Source organism: Pelecanus crispus, chromosome 2 (assembly GCF_030463565.1).
Source record: "Pelecanus crispus isolate bPelCri1 chromosome 2, bPelCri1.pri, whole genome shotgun sequence".
Lineage (NCBI taxonomy): Eukaryota > Metazoa > Chordata > Aves > Pelecaniformes > Pelecanidae > Pelecanus > Pelecanus crispus.
This window is the reverse complement of record NC_134644.1, coordinates 62,071,482-62,092,892: the sequence shown is the minus strand read 5'-3', so window position 1 is coordinate 62,092,892 and position 21,411 is coordinate 62,071,482. Positions and strand designations below refer to the sequence as shown.

Below are 21,411 nucleotides of genomic sequence, written 5' to 3'. Positions count from 1 at the left end.
TAATGCAACCTGATGACTAAGTAAATGGGCAAGACTCATGATTTGTAACTCCGTATTTTCTAATTTAATTTAAGGCATGTCAAATATGTGTATCTTTTTTTTTTTTTTTTTTAATCTGTGGAGATCACTAGAACTTCTACTTCTAACCATACTTTTATCAAATGAAACATTAGCTACACTATGCTAGATCTACTTTTTATTCAATAAATCATGAAATATAAAAATCAATATCTATCAACAATAAAAGATCAGGAGTGCCGTAAAGCAGATTTTTGGTCCTATGCTGGCCTTGTGTTATAACAACAGCCACATAAATTACTTAATATATTCTTACATGGTAGCCAAACAAGAGGGCTGACAAGCAGCAAGGAAATTGCTACAGGCCATTTTATTCAGTCGATCTTAATCTAGACATTCAAATATGTACCTATAGAGAACCTGTAAAAATTCAAGAACTTTGAAAATTCAGCTCTGGTTCAATCACTCAAGCAAGTGTTCAGGCTTTCCAGAAGGGATTGAGGACAACCTACATAAGTATGCTAGGAGTTTTAAGAGCCTATTGATGCACTCAACTCAGCTCTGTACATGCCAGCTGAGAACTGGAAGCATTACTGTTATGCAAGCCCAGTGCAGCAGCCAGTGTGGGTCTTGCTTGGTGCTACGCATGAGCTACAAAGCCTGTATCTTAGAAAGATCTGTTAGCTGAGATGTGATGCCATTCAGCCATGACTATGACTATTGTCATTGCTGAGCTGATTAAGTGGCCTGTATCAGGAATAGTGTGGCCAGCAGGAGCAGGGAAGTGATTGTTCCCCTGTACTCGTTGCTGGTGAGGCCGCACTTGGAATACTGTGTCCAGTTTTGGGCCCCTCAATACAAGAAAGACATTGAGGTGCTGGAGCGTGTTCAGAGAAGGTCAACAAAGCTGGTGAAGGGTCTGGAGCACAGGCCTTATGAGGAGCGGCTGAGGGAACTGGGGTTGTTTAGCCTAGAGAGGAGGAGGCTGAGGGGAGACCTTACTGCTCTCTACAACTCCCTGAAAGGAGGTTGTTGTGAGGTGGGTGTTGGGCTCTTCTCCCAAGTAATTAGCGATAGGACGAGAGGAAATGCGCTCAAGCTGCGCCAGGGGAGGTTTAGGTTGGATATTAGGAGAAATTTATTTACGGAAAGAGTGGTCAAGCATTGGAACAGGCTGCCCAGAGAGCTGGTGGAGTCACCATCCCTGGAAGTGTTCAAAAAACAGGTAGACGTGGCACTTCGGGACATGGTTTAGTCTAGTCTACCCTTGATTGGTTTAGTGTGGACTTGGTAGTGTAGGTTAATGTTTGGACTGGATGATCTTAAAGGTCTTTTCCAACCTAAACAATTCTATGATTCTAAGTACACAATGCACTCTTGTGAGCTTGCTTAAAAACCTGTGCATTGTATTCATTGTGGGATGATGATACTCAAGATATTTGAAAACCAAGCCATCTGAGAGCTAAAAAATGGATTTAGGTGCCTGCCTTTAGATACTTGTGTTTAAAATTTGATGGTTTAACATAAACAGATGAGTAGCCCTCAGGCTAAGAACAACAGATTAGAAAATAATCCTTCAGAATGGAAATGCTCTAGCAGACTACAGTGCAAACCTCTAATATGTTATCCCAATTTGGTTTTTATTTAATAGCCTGTACAGAATCGAGGGAGGGCTCAGATGCTGTCTGCCACCACACCAGGAGGAATTTTGTCTTCTGTCTACTTGGCATACTCTGCAATACATTAAAATAGTTCTGCTTCTGCCTCTGGAGATAGCCTAATACAATTATAGAATCTTTCTCTCATAAACACGTTGAGTAGCTTGCACTGAAAAATATCATAACTTTCCATCTGATCAAATCCATTTCCCAAATGTCAGTGTATGTTTCCCTTAAAAAATGTTATTTAAAATTATAAGCAAAGTCATGATCCCACGTTTCTGCTAAAAATAACATAAAAGGTCTTTCTTCCTGCACAAAATATGCGATTTCAAGGATTCCAAACAAAAATATGTTTAGAAGGTTTTATAATAAGGCCATAGCTTCATATGTGAAATACATTATTAGTTAGAGTCCTGTAAGTATTTTTGTTTTTCAGAAAAGTCAGGATTTTAAACTAGCATTACTGCTTATCCCAATTTGGTGTTAATCTTAGTATTGCAACATTTAAAAGGCCATCAGATCTTCTGTCATTTTAATACAAATACAGTCTGTGGCTGTGACAGCGTTTGGCATAGACATATTTTGCCATGATAGTTCAGATAACCCCAAATGTGTTTCTCTAAATGCATTAAAAATTTATACAATTTCTCTTTAACAGATTCTACACAGAGAAGAGATCAGGAAACAGGCTTCATGGGGATAGCACTGATGTTTATCTGTAAAGTTCTTTTCTTCAGGGTTTCTAAAAATTCTCTGTCAGCAACTGCCTGAATTTCTAAAGGTGTCCTATCAACACTTACCATATTTTTGGACATAATAGAGACTGTTACATTAGATCTATAAGAGAGTTTAGCTTCACTACAGCAAAAGAAATATTTTCCTGTATCCATACCCTTTCAGACATGGGCCCTCCATGTGTAGGTTAGCAATGTGCACTAAGTGCTGAGACATATTGACTTCAGTGGGAGTTACAACACCTCATTCACTCAATACACCCATAAAGGTGATATTGGCTGTTGCAAGTGCATGGAGCAATCTTTTTAAGATAAAGCCATGGGAAACAGGGACTCAGAGACATAACATCCAAGCAAGCTAAGGCATAATGAAATTAAGAAAAGGCACACAGGAGATTCCAGGAGAAAAATGAGATTTCCATGCCCCTCCCCGCTGCCCCCCCCCAAGAAGGAAAGTTAAAATTTAAAAAAGGTATTCCTAGTAAATAAAATACCTGGAGAATTAAGAGCTAGTAAAAATGACACTGGTCACCTTGCAGGCATTGCTATGGAGACAGCAAGATACCAGACATAAAAATCCTTCCAGACAGCATAGGTCAGGACATCCTTAAACAGAAAACAACAATAAATTCACAACAGTCCCAAAAGACTTCAGGGCCTTGCTATAAACACTAGTCAAAACTTTTGCACTGACTAATATATCAAACCACTTTGTCAAGTTTAAATAGGTCTGCACAGTATCTAATATTCTAGTAGCAGCCCAGGAACAACAAATGGCAGGTCACAGACCATTGTAATCCCATTTCATATTTTTTAAATGCTCCCACAACTGCAAGACAGTATAATGTCATATAAACTAAATTGGTTTAATAAGATAATTCAATTCAATAGAAGTACTGTTAAAAAAAACAAGCAAAAAATCCAGGCCCATAAGCCCATTAACCTAGCAAATCTTTCTACAATGTAAGTTTCCACATAAGATCTTATGGAATAACCACAGAAAAGAGGAGCAGCAGTAAGTAACAAACTCAAGAAATCTTTCACAGCATCCTTCATTAATGTTGTTTAATTTAGGGTCATGGAAATAAGTTGGCTCTCAGGGAAAAAGTGGTGACAGTTTTTACAAAGCAAATAATTCTTGCACGTCCTAACAGAGTGGGTGTATGCTAGAATTTATTCTTCTTCACTTGTAGCTCCTATATATAAATCATTGTACTCTAAGGGGTATGCAGTAAGTCCCTGGTTAGCTATAAATGATGCTCTGTAGAGCAGGTGGAAGGAACTGCGAATGTGATAGGGCTTGCAGATTTTTCTGTGAATAATCTAACCAGAACTAGCATGTCAGGATGAACAGAAATGCTGAGCAGATGGCTCCCATATAATTTCAGTTAGGTAGAGCTGCAGATGATTGCCTTATATCTACCTAGATGTTAAATGTTACTTTAGGTCCGTCTGATGTTTGGTATTTCCAAAGGCACCCGAGAGTATTAAACATCTGAAGTCTCACACAGCTTGAAAAAGTTAATCATCCAACCCACTCGTGCTTCCTTTCACAATGAAATTTGGCTCAATACTATGTCAAAATACTCCGAAATGCTGAGAGCTCCTTTTCCTACGCAAGCTAAATCCATTGTGCTGTACCAACTTCAATACCAAGGGGAACCATGTAAATGAAGAGACTGCATTTCTCAGACAGTAAGTGGCTCATCAGTGCCCAGAGAAATGCAGAGTTCATTTTACAGTTAACTTACTGGATATAGAATCATAGAGTCGTTCACGTTGGAAAAGACCTTTAAGATCATCCAGTCCATCCGTTAACCTAGCACTGCCAAGTCCACCACTAAACCATGTCCCTAGGCGCCACATCTACACATCTTTGAAATAACTCCAGGGATGGGGACTCAACCACTTCCCTGGGCAGCTGGTTCCAATGCTTGACTACCCTTTCCATGAAGAAATTTCTCCTAATACCCAACCTAAACCTCCCCATTTCCTCTCATCCCATCACTTGTTACTTGGGAGAAGAGACCAACACCCACCTCACAACAACCTCCTTTCAGGGAGTTGTAGAGAGCAATAAGGTCACCCCTCAGCCTCCTCTTCTCCAGGCTAAACAACCCCAGTTCCCTCAGCCGCTCCTCATAAGGCCTGTGCTCCAGACCCTTCACCAGCTTTGTTGACCTTCTCTGAACACGCTCCAGCACCTCAATGTCTTTCTTGTACTGAGGGGCCCAAAACTGGACACAGTATTCCAAGTATGGCCTCACCAGTGCCGAGTACAGAGGGACAATCACTTCCCTGCTCCTGCTGGCCACACTATTCCTGATACAAGCCAGGATGCTCTTGGCTGCCTTGGCCACCTGGGCACACTGCTGGATCATGTTCAGCCGGCTGTCAACCAGCACCCCCTGGTCCCTTTCCACCAGGCAGCTTTCCAGCCACTCTTTCCCAAGCCTGTAGCATTGCATGGGGTTGTTGTGACCCAAGTGGAGGACCCAACACTTGGCCTTGTTGAACCTCATACAGTTGGCCTCAGCCCATCAATCCAGCCTGTCCAGATCCCTCTGCAGGGCCTTCCTACCCTCCAGCAGATCGACACTCCCACCCAACTTGGTGTCACCCGCAAACTTACTGAGGGTGCACTCGATCCCCTCGTCCAGATCATTGATATTAAAGATATTAAACAGAACTGGCCCGACTACTGAGCCCTGGGGAACACCGCTTGTGACTGGCCACCAACTGGATTTAACTCCATTCACCACAACTCTATGGGCCTGGCCATCCAGCCAGTTTTTAGAATCATAGAATTGTTTAGGTTGGAAAAGACCTTTAAGATCATCCAGTCCAACCATTAACCTAACATTACCAATTAACATAACCAATTAACCTAACTAAACCAATTAAGGGTAGAGTAGCAATTTCATGTTTCCTGGCTTGGTGGCTGGATTATTTTTATCCAGTGAAGAGTACACCCATGCAAGCCATGAGCAGCCACTTTCTCCAGGTGAATGCTGTGGGAAATGGTATCAAATGCTTTACTAAAGTCTAGGTAGACAACATCCACAGCCTTTCCCTCATCTACTAAGTGGGTCACCTAGTCAAAGAAGATCAGGCTAGTCACACAAGACCTGCCTTTCATAAGCCCATGCTGACTGGGCCTGATCACCTGGTTGTCCTGTACGTGCCACGTGATGGCACTCTGCCTATTTCTGATTATTTCACCTAAAAAAGGAACAGAATAAGCAGTACTAAAAGAAAAAACTTCTGTTCAAAGCCAGTAAGTAGGTAAATAGCTAAATTAAATTCCTTTTCAAAAATCATTCTTCATAGTGAAAGCTATGTAATCACATAATATTTTTTCAGTAATAACAATACTACAAAAGCAGGTGTTCTGCATAATACACTTTAAGTTTAATGAAAACTGAGATAAAAACAACAACAAAACTAGAAAAACATAACTGCTTTCAACTGAATCAGCAGCCTCTTGGCCCAGGGCTAAATTTTCTGTAAAAAAGCAAAATCTGCTTTCATTTACATCTTTGCAACTCCACTGAGGCTGAAGATAAGAGTCAACTACAGAATACAATTTGGAGGTCATGCGCAAAGGGTCTGCAATTTGCCTTTCCCAGCAGTATTTTTTTTTGAAACTCATAATTACAATAACACTTTCTCGTTCACCACCCTGACTTTGATATCCCCAAGAACAAGACAATGAGATGGATGAGAGTTGATCGCAAGTTCTACTAGGGTAATCAAATTTTAGAAGACGATACCTCATAAGACCTCTTCAATTGTACCGAGGACTTTCCAATTTCCTTTAGGAAAGGCTTGAATCTTAGAGGTGCTCAGCTCTGCCACTAATGCTTATAATTTGAGTCTCAATGTTTTTGTAAGATGTCAGCATTTTCTTACTATACCTACAGGGCGTATTTGCATTATGCTTAGTGTGAGACATTTATATCATCTATACCTGAGTTAGGAAATAGAAACAGTATTATATGTAGAATCACATCTGGTATATATTCGTTAGACAAATAGATAGCATTGATGTAGAAACCAAAATAAGCATCTATACCAAAACAAAGATATATTGTGTACACTTAACGCCCCAGTGGATTGACATATGAAGGGAAACCTCATGACCTATCAAAATTAGAATCTCAGACTACAAGAGTGAAGGTAGGAGAGGTGATCAAAATTCTCTAGTTGCTAGGCATTTTATGGAAAGAGGCCACATTCACTCATGTTATTAAAATTCATGGAAATTGAAAATATCCAAAAGCCCAGGAGGGGTGGTGTCAGAAAATCTATTTCACAGAACTGGGAAGCTTACTCTAAATTCACCTTGAAAGCACCTTCCCCATCACAGACTTCCTGAGAACCTTTTGATTTCTCTTCTACTTAGGAGATAATTATAGAACTTCTTTTCCTCCCTGACTAATGCATACAGAAGGGGGTCACTTCAGCATTTTATGCAGATTATCATGGTTTGTTCCTAACTAGATCTTTGTTGGAAATTATTTCTCCTTTGCTCTCTCTCCAACTCATCTAGCATGCTTTATTTTTAGTCCCTTCTGTTTCCCATATCTCATCCTCTGGATGTGTCATTTGATATCATAACTGCTTCAGTATTAAATATTGTTGAACTCTGCACTTTATTTTCCTCTTTTTCTTTGCTTTCTCCTTTAATTTTAAATTTACTGTTGTCAGGAAACAATGACACTCAGGCATGGGGACGATGGAAGAGGGACATTAATCAAAGGCTACATAGTGCATTTCTCTTGTGGATAAAACTTCTAAAAGGTACGAATCCAAAGGGAAAGACTAAATAATTCCTAAAAGGATTTGTAAGGGCACCAGAATCATGTGATATTTTAAAGATCATCACAGTCATTTCAGTCAGGAAGAATCTGACTTTATGAGTCAAAATTGCCGATGCTGGATATTTGGCTTGTGTGGTCTGATCTGGCCCTCACAGCCTCTGCTGCTTTTAATTTCTTGTACAAAGTGACACTAAGAGGAAGATGTGATGGGAAATTCCGCACCACCCCATTTCCACATCACGGAAGTCTGTCTCCTCATAACACTACTACAATAGTACAACTGTATTTCTCCATGCTCAGGCACCTCCCCTGCCTTGGGAACTTACTAAGTTTAAGACTTATTAATAGCTAATAAGCACAGTGTTTTCAAGATTAAACCAAGGCTCAGAAATTATTTAACAACAGAAACAATGCTGTTTTAGGCAAGTTAGAAGCAGACTCAAGACCCCTAGGGTTTGGGTTTTTTTTGTTGTTGCTAGCTGCTCAGCTGTATTCTTAAAAAGAAAGTAGGATAGGGTAGCACTTTTTTTTTTTTTTTAACTGCCTTTCTAATATTGGATAAAAATTGCAGGACATGAACAGTAGCAGGACTGCAGCAAACAGCTTGCTAAGAATATCCCAAAGATTTAGCATTCCAAATAGAAGTAGCAAGCTTCTGCATAACTCATCACACATTTTTGCAAGTGATATAGATGGTCAATAACAGACCAACAGTATTTCCCCTGAATTCACCAGTCATACGTAATTGCTAATAAAAAGAAAAATGAAATGTTCTTTCATGAAGAAGCTTTCAGTACTTCTGTAACAAGAAACAATATAAGAATAAAGACTTTCTACAAAGCCCTCAGAAAAGTGGGCCACTTCAGAAACAGTCACAGCTGTGACTAAATCAACCAAATCAAACATTGCCAAAAGATTTTTCCTTCAAGGTATTAAGAACAGACTTTTCCTCAGCCTAACTGTCCTGCTTTATGTATCGTTCACTCAGCCAGCTCCATAGCCCTTCCCATTTCACCGAGACAAATTCTTCATTATTTCAACAGTAGTTGCTGAAGAAGCTTTTCTACATCTAAGACAATATAAACACAAAAGGCTGTAAGTATTTTTATATACATAAGTGGCCTTAAAAGAGAAACTTTTTATATTTATCAAGCTTAAGCACAAGCTCCCCCCGACCCTGATGAACAACTTTTATACCACCAAGACTTAAGGAATCTAAAGCAGCACCCAATGTTTTTTTCTTCACTCCTGTCTGTTTCCCCAGCTTTAATGTCTCCCTCTTTCAGAGTCTGATCTGGCACATGGAGAAGGCTTTTTCAATAAATCAATAATAAAAAATGACTGCCTCTATGTACTCCACATATTAAGTGAGTTTTTCTTATACAGATAAAAGCATTCACCTTATGCTCTATATTTGACATTCATTTTTTAATACCAGACCTTAATAAACGAAGCACCTGGCAAAAATGTGAATGTAAAATAGCACGATGTTAAATCTTGTCTGCTTTGACAATATTTTTCTGGTGAGGCATAATAGCCAATCAATTTAATTTGGTTTCAGAAAGAATGATAGCATTTTGCTGTTTTCAAAGTATACTTTTGAAAAAGAATAACCATCTGAAAGAACTGCTATGAAGATAGGCATGTTAAGTAATAGCTATCATTTTTTTGTCAGCAAAATGGAAGGCTACTGTTTTCAGCAAGAATGAAATTAGCAGCTTATCCATGAAAAATGTAAAAGACAAAACCGAATTATATGCTTTTTGCTAAAATTATTATAGCATAAATATCCCTGTAGCAACTCTATGGAAAACAATACAAACATGATAAAACTGCTCCTTAACACACATACACACAAAGAACAAATTACCTTCCAAAATGTTTTAAGAGCAGAATTTTCAAAACTACATTTGTGTCTCACATTTACTCCATGAAATTAGTAGAAAGAAAAGGCAGGGAAAGGAAAGCCAAAGCATAAGGGACTCACTGAGGAATACCAGCAACCAAAAAGTATCTGCAGGTTCTGACAGCTACCACAGAATCATAGAATCATTTAGGTCGGAAAAGACCTTTAAGATCATCCAGTCCAATCATTAACCTAACATTACCAAGTCCACCACTAAACCAATTAACCATCATCCCAAACAGGCTTTGCTAATCTGGGGACAGGCCTCCTGACAGCAGCTGCAACTTGAATCATTATGTTTTGAGCTGAGCTCTGTTCTGTCCTCACAAAAACAACACTGAAGAGTTGTACGAGGTATACAGTTCCTAAAACACAATCAACATCGCTATAACATATGCTTCCATTTTACACCAATGACTTACCCAGATATTTCCATCCTGGTGGTATGGTTTCCAGTTTCTCCCTGTATCACTGTAGAGCATCCGATACTGAGTGACCCAGTCAGAACTGCTATACCTGCCTTGAGTCGCAATAGCACTGATTTGCTTCCTGTTCCCAAAATCCACCTGCAGCCATTGGTAATGATCGCTGTCTGATGGAGACCAACCTCCTGCACCTGTTGGGTTGAAAGAGAACAGAGAGATTTAGACCTCAAATGCTTGCTTTGAAGTGAACACATTGTGAAGATGCTGATTGCTGGAAGGCAGCCCAGCTGAGAGGAGTATAATACCAAAAAAACACATACAAGAGAAATATGATTGCACATTTTTTTAAAAATGCATCTTTAGCACAGGCTTCAAATGCATTAACTCTGTTGCCTTAATCATTTTATGATATAATTATAATGATTTAATGAGCTGCCTGCTAAAGAATCAATGCCTTTATAATGCCTTAATTACAGTTTATTAGTTTTTGCCAAATTATAATTGTTCAAGGGTTGACCAATTTGCCATGAAATCTTTTGTCAGAATAAGTTGGCACAAATCAATAACAATCTTTGGATTTTGTATGCATTTTCAATAGTATTTCACGTTAAAGAGATAATATAGATAAAATGGGAAGAAATAAGAGCAAGCTCTCTGCTTTTCTATGTTTCACTGTAGTGCACAAACTGAAAGATCTACCAGAAGAAGTGAAAAAGGAGCAGGTACTGCAGGGCTGGATCCAGTTTTGATCTGCTGGGTGTACAAGCTGTCACACATTACACTGGCAGATGCCTCACAGAACTGTTATTGCTCTTTATGGGTCTATGAATTAACTTGACAGTAATACCATTAACAGTAGTCTTCTCAGCCACTAGACTACATTGAACTGTTCTAAATAAAGAAGGCCAATGATGCATAGATAAATGCAGTATTAAGACATTAATGCAATTTCTTATTCTTCTGAAATAAAAAATATTAAGGGGAAAATTGTAGTTGGATACTGCAGAGAACGATAAAAATTCTAAGACAGATATTACAATGATATATTTACCATAATGATAAGTATTAGGAAATAGATGAAACATAAAAAAAAAAAAAATCTATCAATACAGAGAAAAAGTGGAGACTCATTCTCTTTATATTCATAGCAGACATCAAAACTCAGAAAACAAAAACTTTACAGACTTAAAGCTATTACAGGGGTTGTTTTTGCTTTTCTTTTAAATTTGAACCAAATAAATGGTCTGGCACACCATGAAATCATGCAGTCTAGTCCATGGGCCAATTTTGTTGCTTTTAATTTCACTTACAGACCTCAACTGATGTCACAAACCTTAGCCTGCTTGCCAAGCAAGAAACTCTTTGCTATACTGCGTCTTATATACTCCCATCATTAGGCGGCAGCATTGCCTCAGTCTTAGACAGTTCTAAAACTCATTCAGCTGCTACAGGCGTTAACATGTGCAGGTCATAGGACATTTCAGTGTTGTGATATCAATGGGATCATTTGATGCCATAAGTGGTTGCCTTTCATTGTAATTAAAAGTGTAGCACTACACCAATGACATCTAATTTGTTAAAATTTTTAAGGTTTAAAATATACTTTGTCCCTGCACTACAGGTAATTATACCCAGCAATACAAACAGAGTCCTTTAGGGGTAGCAAAATAGCATTTACAATCCTTACTAAAAGCACTTGCAGGGAGAAGTATTCCCACACATTCCCAAACTCAAAGTAGTTCTATTTTTGCAGAGAATGGCAACTGGTCATTTAAAAATAGAACATAGCTTCTTCATGACTACTATGCAAGGAGATTGAACACTTAGCTCTACATATTTGTTGTGATATCAGAGACGCCGCTTTCTCTCCCTATCCTAACATCCCTGTCCAACTGGTGTATCTGAGACTGATGGCACACAAAGGATAAGAAGGTGCCCCTGTACAGAAGCCACCTTTGTAAAAGGGCCCTTTGGTGGCTCCAGAAAAAAGTAAGATCCAAATGTGAGCATTCAAAAATTATTACGAAAGACAGAGCTGATAAATCCATCAATAAAATGTCCTTCAGCAATGCAATTGTTGAAAAAGGATGATATGCTATAGCTGTAAGAAGGCTAAAATAGACCTTATGTTTTGTACAGTTTTTACTTATGCAGGAGGTTTTGTTATGCAGGCAAGTTATGTTAAAATAGGAGATTTTGTTGTGCACATTTAAAAGAAAAGACCTTTAACTATAACACAATATAATCTTTTCTTTTAGTACCTTCACATTACTGAGACAAGACTTTGGCCTTCTTTAGCTGATAAACATACACATTCATGGTAAATTGCAACTAGGTTTCAGAAAGTCTTCACCTACAAATCCACTGAAAAGTTTGGAAAAATTGTGCTGACATTCATTTTCCTATTTTTTTGATGTAAGAAGAGGCAGAAAACATTCTTCACATCATGTCTGATAAAAGTTGGAGATATGTGACACAATAGTCACACCTAGGCCAGGAGATGGAAACACAAGTATTGCAAGACAGCCTGCCCTACAGCTATTTCTAATAAGTGAGAGACAAGACTTCTAGTCAATATTGCAGACAGCAGCAAATAATATTATCCCATTGGTTTCTTGACCTAATTCTCTACCTTGGTTTCACATTTGCCTTCTGGCTTTTCCAAGCAAGTAAATAAATAAATAATCAAAAGGACGAAGGAGGAACACATTGGATTATAGCTAAATGTGCTGCTTAGCAGACCAGCATGGGAAGGGAATGGAGATCAGTCTGTGCGGCAGGGCAGGCGTCAGCAGAAGCAGCTTGTGGGATCAATAAAAAGTTTCCTCTTCCCCTTTGATTCATCAAGCTGTGTAATTTGGGGAGAGCTGATTACTTTGTTCATTTTGTTTGTGATATGTGTAACCTCTATTGATTCAAGGATTAATAAAAGGTCCTTTTTTCTTCAGGTGCATGCTCTAAATAAGTTATGAAAAAGTTGGATTACATAAAAATTTCCCCGCTGTGAGATCCTTGCAAAGGCCCTGAACTGATCAGAGGAATTTAGGTACATTTGTGTTTCTATTCACTCTAAGCAAGTACAAAAATCTCACTTCTCCATAAATGTGCATGTGCTCACAGCTCAGCATATCATTAAACGTTTTGCTGAATAAAACCAGCTTCTTCACTGGAATGACGTTGGTTTGACATTGACTGTATGTGACCCTTTGATAATAGATATCAGAGAACTGTAAGTTCAGCAACAGTAAAGTCAACATCGAGCATGTCACCCACATATCTCTGTGTATCCAAGAAACTTTCCTGTACAGAAAAGCCTACAAGTCTCAATCAGCAAAGCCAGCCAGAGCATTCCTGTGGTAAAAGGCGGCTACCAAAGATTTCATAAAGGTTTACTTTCAAAACAAGCTACAGAAAGTCATTTGATCTGCTCCTACTGCAGACTGACCAAACAATGTGTAATGAGTCTACTAATGAAAAACATACTCAGTGATGCAGAAGACGCATAAAACTATATTCAGAATGCTAAGAACTTGTAAAACTTTAATCTTTTCATGGTTTTTCACCAAATAAAGTCAACTGCTAACAAATAGTATTAGCATCATTAAAACAAGAGCTGAAGTTCAAAGATTTAATTTTTTTAATTATGAAAACCCCAATGACTTTCATGTTTTTATTGGATTTTAGTATACAGGTTCATTCCGTGGAACTGAAAACAACATGAAAAACACAGCCTATCTCTAAATGACACATGCGAAAGACAGCACTTAGAATTCAAGTCAATGTGGGTCTATTTTTGCAAAATTTAATGTATAATTTTTTCCTTTTAATTAATTATACTTTTTAGCTCCCTATTCAAAGTTGAGTGAGCTAGCTCCCATTTACTGCACACGAGGAAAGCCTACGCGATGAGTTAGCCTTACCTTATCATTCCCCCTGATAAATTATCAGTAAGTAGCCAAGCTGGGGTAGGCTTACAGATTTTAGATTTTTATCTGAAGTGTCATATGCTACTGAGCTTACAGATCTACACACTGATAATTTTTTGAAAATGACTGTTCCATTTCAATTAGAAATCTTCTTTCTTTTGAAAATTTGGCACTTTAATCTTCATTCATGACTGAAACTGGAACATTCATCTGCACTAGAAGAATCCATTCTTGTTTTAGTCACACTTGTTCATCATTCCCTAGTTCAAAACACAAAATAAAAAATACCAGTACTGCAGTAAGTCTAGTTTTCTACTCTTTTCAAATCAGTAATAAAAGGTTTCAATGACATGAATGAAAGAAGGAGGGGATCCTTAGTCAGAAATTTCATTAGAAAACCAACTATGAAAAGGTATAGATAGAATATTTAGGATTTGTGGTAGTTATAACTCAAGGGATTACTTTATCTAATGATAGAAAATTTCTGTAGCTTTTCAGTAAGGAAACCAAAAATATGCCTTTTTTAATAATTATGTAATAATAACCGAAAACAGTCTTAGAGTTTGAATCTGCTTATTTGTATGGGAAAAACACAACCTAATCTTTCAATGAGAAATAACACTTTCTAGGTCACTGCAATAGCATGAAATCAATACTGTTTGATACTTTGCTGTTTTCCAAGACATTGCTTGTCATTCCTCTACATAAAAGATAAATCAAGACAAAAAGGAAAACTTTGAAATACTGAGATCATTCATTCACTGCACTTCAGAGAAAATATGGGCAGCCATTTTCCACAGTACTCTAGAAAACAATATAAAAGACACAAACTTCTAAACTGAATAAACCTACCTGCACTGTTAGTCACTATTATGCTTAAGTAGGGCATCAATGGCGGTTTCCATTTTTGGTTTGTCTTCCTCTCTTTGTCCATTTTATCGCTGTAGATAAAGACTGTCTATATACAGACAGTAAAACATTTAACTTTACACAGAGCAAATAAATTCATAGTACTGAGTGGGTCTAGTCACACTGAGAAAAGTTATGCATATACAGGAATCTTGGATGATTAAACACTTCACACTTCAAGCTGCTTTGAGCAAGGATCACTTTTACCCTGTATTAGGTAGGGCCCTCTAACAAAGAGACTCCAATCCTCACATAGGGCTCCACTTCTAATTAAAGCAATCTTTTCCTGATACTGGCATGGATAAACATTTTTTATTTCCTCATCATAAACAGCATGCATTGTTATATTTCTTGTATTCATCTGCTGTTCTAGCTAAATTTGGATTTGTAATCCAGTCCCTATCTTCAGGGTAGGGATTTGCTTTTGCATGTTTGAAGAGCTCTTCCTTCCAGCACACAACAGTGATGGAATTGCAGACAAGGCTATGCATGATGCTGATAGTGGGCAGACAATGAACATTCTGCTTCAGAAGAAGCAAAGGTTGATATTTAGAAGGCAGCGAATACTGAGAAAATAGCAGCATGATTGTAGTCACCCTCTATTTAAAAGTACCTATATTTATTTTGTAAGAAGTTAAATAGCACAGAGAAGGACAGAAATGACAACAACTAGATTACTACTTCTCCAGAATGCATTATTATAATTTATCCCAAATCAGACCATATTTACTAAACACTGGCAAAATAGACCCAACCTTTGACCTAACTCCCCATGAGTTTCAATAGCAGCTTTCCAGAGATGCAACAAGAATTGGGCTCCAGTAAGCCTTGAAGCTCTAAGGTCCCTATAAAATTGTAGTGGTACATCTCCCCCCCCGCCCTGTTTTTCTGTTCTGTTTTTCCCCTTTACTTCGGCTGCTTTACAATCTCAGGAATTCCAGGCCGCAGCCTTTGTGTAGCGAGTTGGTCAGTTAAGCGCCCCTTAATTGTACCAGAAACTCCTACATGGCTGGAGCAGAGAGCGGCTCTGTTCTTATCAAGATTCATATTATGGCTAACGAGGGGAACGAGAACAAACAGCTATCCCAGACAGCCCTGAAACAGGGTGGTATCATCACTACTGGAATTCCAACAACAAGCCAACCCGAATTGTGGCTCGGATGGAAATTTACTGGTGATTAAAGTCAATCATCTCACAATCCTATAAACAGCAGTCCTAAGTGAGGCCTTTTGAGCTCTCCTGGACCACCACGGGCCGCACCAGCATCTCCCTCTGATCGAAATGTCTCTCAGAGTCAGCAAAAACTAGCAGATTCCGAAAGTCTGCTGCTACCAGAACTCCATTGCCGGAGATTGACAACGGAGCCTGGGCTGCTGATATTCTTCACTCCTCGAGGCTCTACTCTCGCCCGTTGAGAAATGCCAAGGCATTAGACGTATTTCACTAAACTCGAGGGGAATTTTTAACAGGTATACTATTTTCATATATGCATTTATAGTTGTAAGTGTGCATGCATGAATCAATTTAAGTAGTTTTGTAGATGTATGATTTAATTTTAAAAGGAGTTTTATATTGCTGTACTATTCTTATAGCATTACTCTCCTAAACCGTTGACCAAGTCTGAGACTAAGACTGGGCCCAGCCGCACCTTGGCTCCTCTCTGAGAAGGAGTTTAGAAAGCAAGGGGGTCTACTCTGAACCTTGTGACTCAACTGGAGGGCCCCTCCCCCTTGCCTTTATTCCATATATACGCAATCCTTTATGAATCATTTTAACTCATTGTGATTTAATTCTCTTTTATGTGCTTCTATGTAGTAATAGAGTGAACCTTGCCATCTTCGAATCTGTAACTAAGTCACTGTTTTGATCAATTTTGTCTAATCACTTTACTAATCATTGATGATTGAGTGCTATTGAAAATATTATAATAAAATTCTGCAATTCACTACAAGTAAATTCTAACTTTTTACTAAATCGAACTGTGTAAAGTCACTCATTCATAGTGAATTGACATAATCAGCAGGATTCACAGACCTGCATTCGTGACAAAAATACATCAGATAAAATTCATTTTGCAGGGGTAGCAGAAGATAGGAAAGATCCAACATTCATTCCCCAAATTAGCCTTCCATCATAGCAGCTGAAAGTTTTAAGTCTACAGAGGTCAGTATCAGCATTAATCTTGACTTCTGAAAGGCTGAAGTAACACGACAGCCTATCCAGTCCATTACTAGTCACTGGGAATGTTTCTACTGATTTCTAGTGGCACTTACCAGTGTCTTCCTTTGGTGTGGCTTAAACTCTCTGATAAAGTTTACTTTTTGTTTCTTTAAACTATGCAATACTTTTTTTTGTCCTTTTTTTTTGTGTGTGTGTGTGGGAGAAGGTTTAGCCCTTATTCACTTCAGTATATATTTTTTATTTTTTTGACATTGTTAGTCTAATTTTAGTAGATTTCCCCTCTACTAAAAAATAGATGGAGGGAACCCCTAATTATATTTCTTAAAATTATTTCATTTTAATTTAAAAACCAGAAAGTTAAGAGTAGAAATAACCCAAGGGAAAACAGTAGTTATCAGGATACAGTCCACACAGATCTTTTTTAAAAGAATAAAAGAATGTTAAAATCACTATATTATTTTTTTTTAATCCCAATAGATCTTTCTTACAGTAAATGCAATTAAAATAAATCTTTTGATATAGTGTCTGCTTCTTAATACCCACTACTTCCTAGTATATCTTAACTGAGCACAAACCACATATGAAGGAATGAATGATCAATCTGCTGTAAGGAACAGTGGTGATACCTTACAATAAAAATGATGCAAAAGAGATCTCATCGTTGTCATTCACAGTTGTCAAACTCAAAACAGGGGAAAAAAATCATAAGCCTGAGGAGTCTCATATCCTGAATCCGCTGTTGGGGAACAAACACTTTGCAGCTTTGGTTATTTTAATGAACACATCACTTTAAACTATGCCTTTCCCATCTGTTCTGCTTTCTAATTACATATGCAAAAAGAAGCTCATTCACAACTGCATCCTAATGGAATCTTAAACAAAACTTGGACGAGATTTAAATATTCTCTGTGCATCATCTGTATTCAAGGCATCAAGCAGCTTCTTCTCCATGAGGTGTTTTCTTGTTTTCTACACAGAAAGTTGAGGCAAGGCAATGGATCACTGCACCCTGGCATACAAACCTCTTGCATACAAAATAACCACAGTGGCATACAAAAGACAAGGAAGAGAGTATAGAGATCTCCCTTTCCTCACACCCCCTTTTCAAGTACCAGAACACAAATCTTTCATTGCATGTTTATGCCTTGCAGCACTGGGGTTTTCCTAACAACTCAGGTCATATCCCTGGCAAGAACTAGCAAGTGTATAGCTAATGGATAGCAGACACTGCCGCCGCCCTCTGCTGAGCAATTGCGCCCTGATTAGCAGATTCTTATCCAGGATTTTAATGATGGCCAGATCTGGAATAGTGAAGTTTTACTGACTGTGATCGAATAGCATTTACAGCACTTTGAAATCCAGATACAAGTTCATTATGACACTTCTGGTAGTTCCTTGTAACTGCTGTGATCCCTCCTTAGTAGAGATGACAGAGAAAAAAGAGTTAAGGTATTCCTGCACCTGATCTATACCGTTTCAATAGCAGTGAGATGCCTAAACACTGTAGTCACCTAAATTGTCCTGTTCCCATCAGTGCAGTCCACAAAGTGATGGAAGGCAAAGCTGAATTTCTGTAAGTTAAATAGGGATGTTCTAGCCCATCTTGATTAATATTTTTCCCTCAAATGATTGTACATGAAAGAAGATTAAATGCCATAATTCAGTCTTAGATATCTTGTTTTGTGACAAGTCTTCAGTGATAAAAGAAAAAAACTGAACCTCGTGTCTTGCAGAGACTTGCTGTGTGAGATCCTGTAGTGGATACAGCCTTCTGCTGTTCTGCTTCAGTGTATCCCAGTGTTCCAGTGATGTGCAAACAACACTGCCTTGAAACGCTCACTGTTAACAAGTAAAAGCTACATGATTATTTCATTATTCTTATTATCTGTTTTCTGGCTATGTTTTTTAACTCCAAATCTCCTGGTCTGTGTCTCCTGCAAGAAATTTTTCTCCCTTGACTTCTCCCTTGAAATGCCCTGCTCATGACATACTCCCTCCGGCTGCTACGTGCCCTGAAAGACTTAGCCCAGCAAGTACAAAAAACGACCTGGCCTAGCTCCTGCTGTTAAATACAGCAGTTCTGAAGTCCAGCTCCCTTGATGATTCCCAACAGTCAACCTTTGCCTGCTGCTACTGATTGTTTTGTAACACCCACTTGGGCTCAGCTCCTGGACCACAACAGAACCTGAACGCTGCTCACTTTTCTTCTCTCTCTGTTACTCTTTATCCATTTCTACCACGATTTTTTGTTTGTTTGTTTGTTTGGGTTTTTTAAAGCTGCTTCTTTTGGGATTGGCAAGAAAAAATACATTCAAGAGTATGCTCAGGTTGAAGATTTTTCCCTAGTGTTTCCTACCCAGGTTAACCTGCTTTTCCCCTATATAAATACCTTCTCCATCTGCTCAAAATTTCAGACCTGAATTCCCGTTTTACAGGAGTTCCTCAGAAGCTGGTTTCTACCCAAATGCTTATGATTTTTCAAAACTCAGAATTGTTAATAAAGCACTCTGAAGTATTTTTTCTGACTACCTTATCCCTTTCTTCTTGAGTGCTAGAGCGCTAAAATCACTACACATTTTGATAATTTCCCACCAAAATTATAAGTGAAGCCAATGAATTCTTATAAAGAGGTTCTCTTTTCTAAAACAAAATGACTTGGGGGCGGAGGGGAATCAGTCAGCACCACTGAAAGCTTCTGAATACTTAAAAATCACTATCTGAATCTTTTCTGTATGCAAATTGCCTAGAAAAATAACAACTAGAGGGAGCTATAATATTATCTCATTTGTGCCAACCCTGCACTACCAGTGACCCAATCCTGAGAACAGGACAGGACTCTTCCCTACCTGCCTCATTGATTTGCCACCACTTCCAAATGCTTCTGTGAGACAGACCTTGCTCGTGATATTACAGGAGCTCTGGTGTTTTTAGTGCCATGCATGAATACAAGTTACCGGTACTGTTGAATCTGTCTTAGTACATATGCTTCCTTCTCCTGTTTTTCCTTCAAGAAGCAGGAACACAGAATTGTGAAATATTAAGATGACTTGAAATCTAGAATATAGCCAATTCAAGCATTTTCCAGGGTTTTCTGCTTTTAACAAAGCTAAAGGATAATTATTTTTTCCATTAATGCATATATTGCAAGCAGTACCCAGATCCTTATCCTTTCTCTCCATTAAGAAAATATATTCTATTTTTAAAAATTACTCTGTACTGCATCCATTTTGATGATGAAAGCTCATATTATGCCTTCTATTTTGCTAATAGCAAAATATTTATTGATATCATATGCAGAGTTGCAACAACATGGCAGGCACAATTTTATTCTTTATTTTAATTTGCAAAATAATATGTTCATTTCAAGATAGGAGTATACCACAGCATAATTCAACTTTTTAGGACAATGATTTGCCTGAAGTCTATGGTAAACTACTAATAAATATTGACTATTCCTAAACAAGTTTATACCCCCTGGAGCCAAAACATAGCACTGTATATAAAATCATTACAATCATGTGAGACTGTACTAGGGAAAAAAGCTGGCACAAAAAATTAAAAGTTATAACTCTAATAAAAGTAACAGTCTCTTATCAGTGGCATCAAATGTTAATTTACCCACATGGGATTAACTAATCTGATACATTTTAGACACTAACCAGGGAATGAAATTTTGCTAGGTTTTTTATTCAATATAAATTAATGAGAACTCAAAGTTCATGCGGCAAACCATTTCAAAAATTAAAGTAAAATAAATTAAAAGCCCCAAATGCACACTCCAACCCTTGTTCTTTAAATTTTAACCTACAGAAGGGAGGAGAATATGGAAATGCTAGCTTTAGAGTAGGAAGGTTCAGCTTTCAGGGTCTAGGGGAGGATTCAAAGCAGGATTTAACTTCAGGTGCCCTGAATCATCCCCACTTCTCCCCCTGCCTCCGTTAGCCCTCTAAGGCTTTTAGGACGGCATGGCTCCTCGGGCTGAAATTAATCTCACTGCAGTTTCCATGCCTTCCATTTAAGCTGTTCAGACTACAGATTCAAATACTTGTTCTGAATGCATTTTTTCTATACTGTCAGTCAAGACTGCTAACTGTAACACTGCTGAGTAGAACCTGTGCATGTCCAGACCAACTCAATATACCCACTCCCCGTCCAAAAGGAAAAAAACCCACCACCTCAAACAGCTAGACTGCAGATAATACCTAAATAATTTCTGTCTGTACAGAGCAGTAGTTAGCAGATGAAGAAACAGCCACAGCTAAAAAAGGTGTGTTCAAGACAGAAATCATCTAACTTAGCAGAAGCATTGCCCAGGCAAGCAAAGACCTAAGTGAGGATAAAAATAGCTTTGTATGCTTTAGTTTGCCTGTCTGTAAGCCACTGTAACACATCATTCGCCTCACACAAACTGTGAAAATAAACAGGATTTTGAAACTTTATCAAAAATGCTGTTATGCTAAAGCTAATAATTTCTCCTACTTCACCATACAGGCACAACCCCAGGCTCTATCTCCATAGAGCTGGCTTCTCTATCCTTATAAAGATTACATCTTTCTCTTCTTGAATAGAGCTCATGATTTTTCCTGCATGCTGGAATAAGCAAATCCTCATAAGTCTTCAATGAAATTTCCATTTGCTGAGCCTAGACAAAGAAGTGCTACCACAACTCAAGGGAAATTGTCCAGGGACGTCCGTGCAACGCTGTGACGGCTTTTCCATAACTTCTATGCTCTCTTGATTCACTTTTGTGTTGAAGAAAACCATTTATCACAGAGACCTAGTCCTTCTCTACTTCCAGCTACATGGATACCATTCCTCCTGAAGACA

General features: G+C 38.2%; 1 protein-coding gene across 1 annotated transcript in view; it reads right to left on the bottom strand.

Annotated features, from left to right (window-relative positions):
- CNTNAP2 (contactin associated protein 2) overlaps positions 1–21,411 on the bottom strand; it is a 1,215,771-nt gene that overhangs the window by 789,348 nt on the left and 405,012 nt on the right. The window contains exon 3 of the mRNA XM_075728323.1: positions 9,565–9,758. Within this exon, the coding sequence (XP_075584438.1) occupies positions 9,565–9,758 (194 nt within the window). The remainder of the gene's footprint in view (positions 1–9,564; positions 9,759–21,411) is intronic.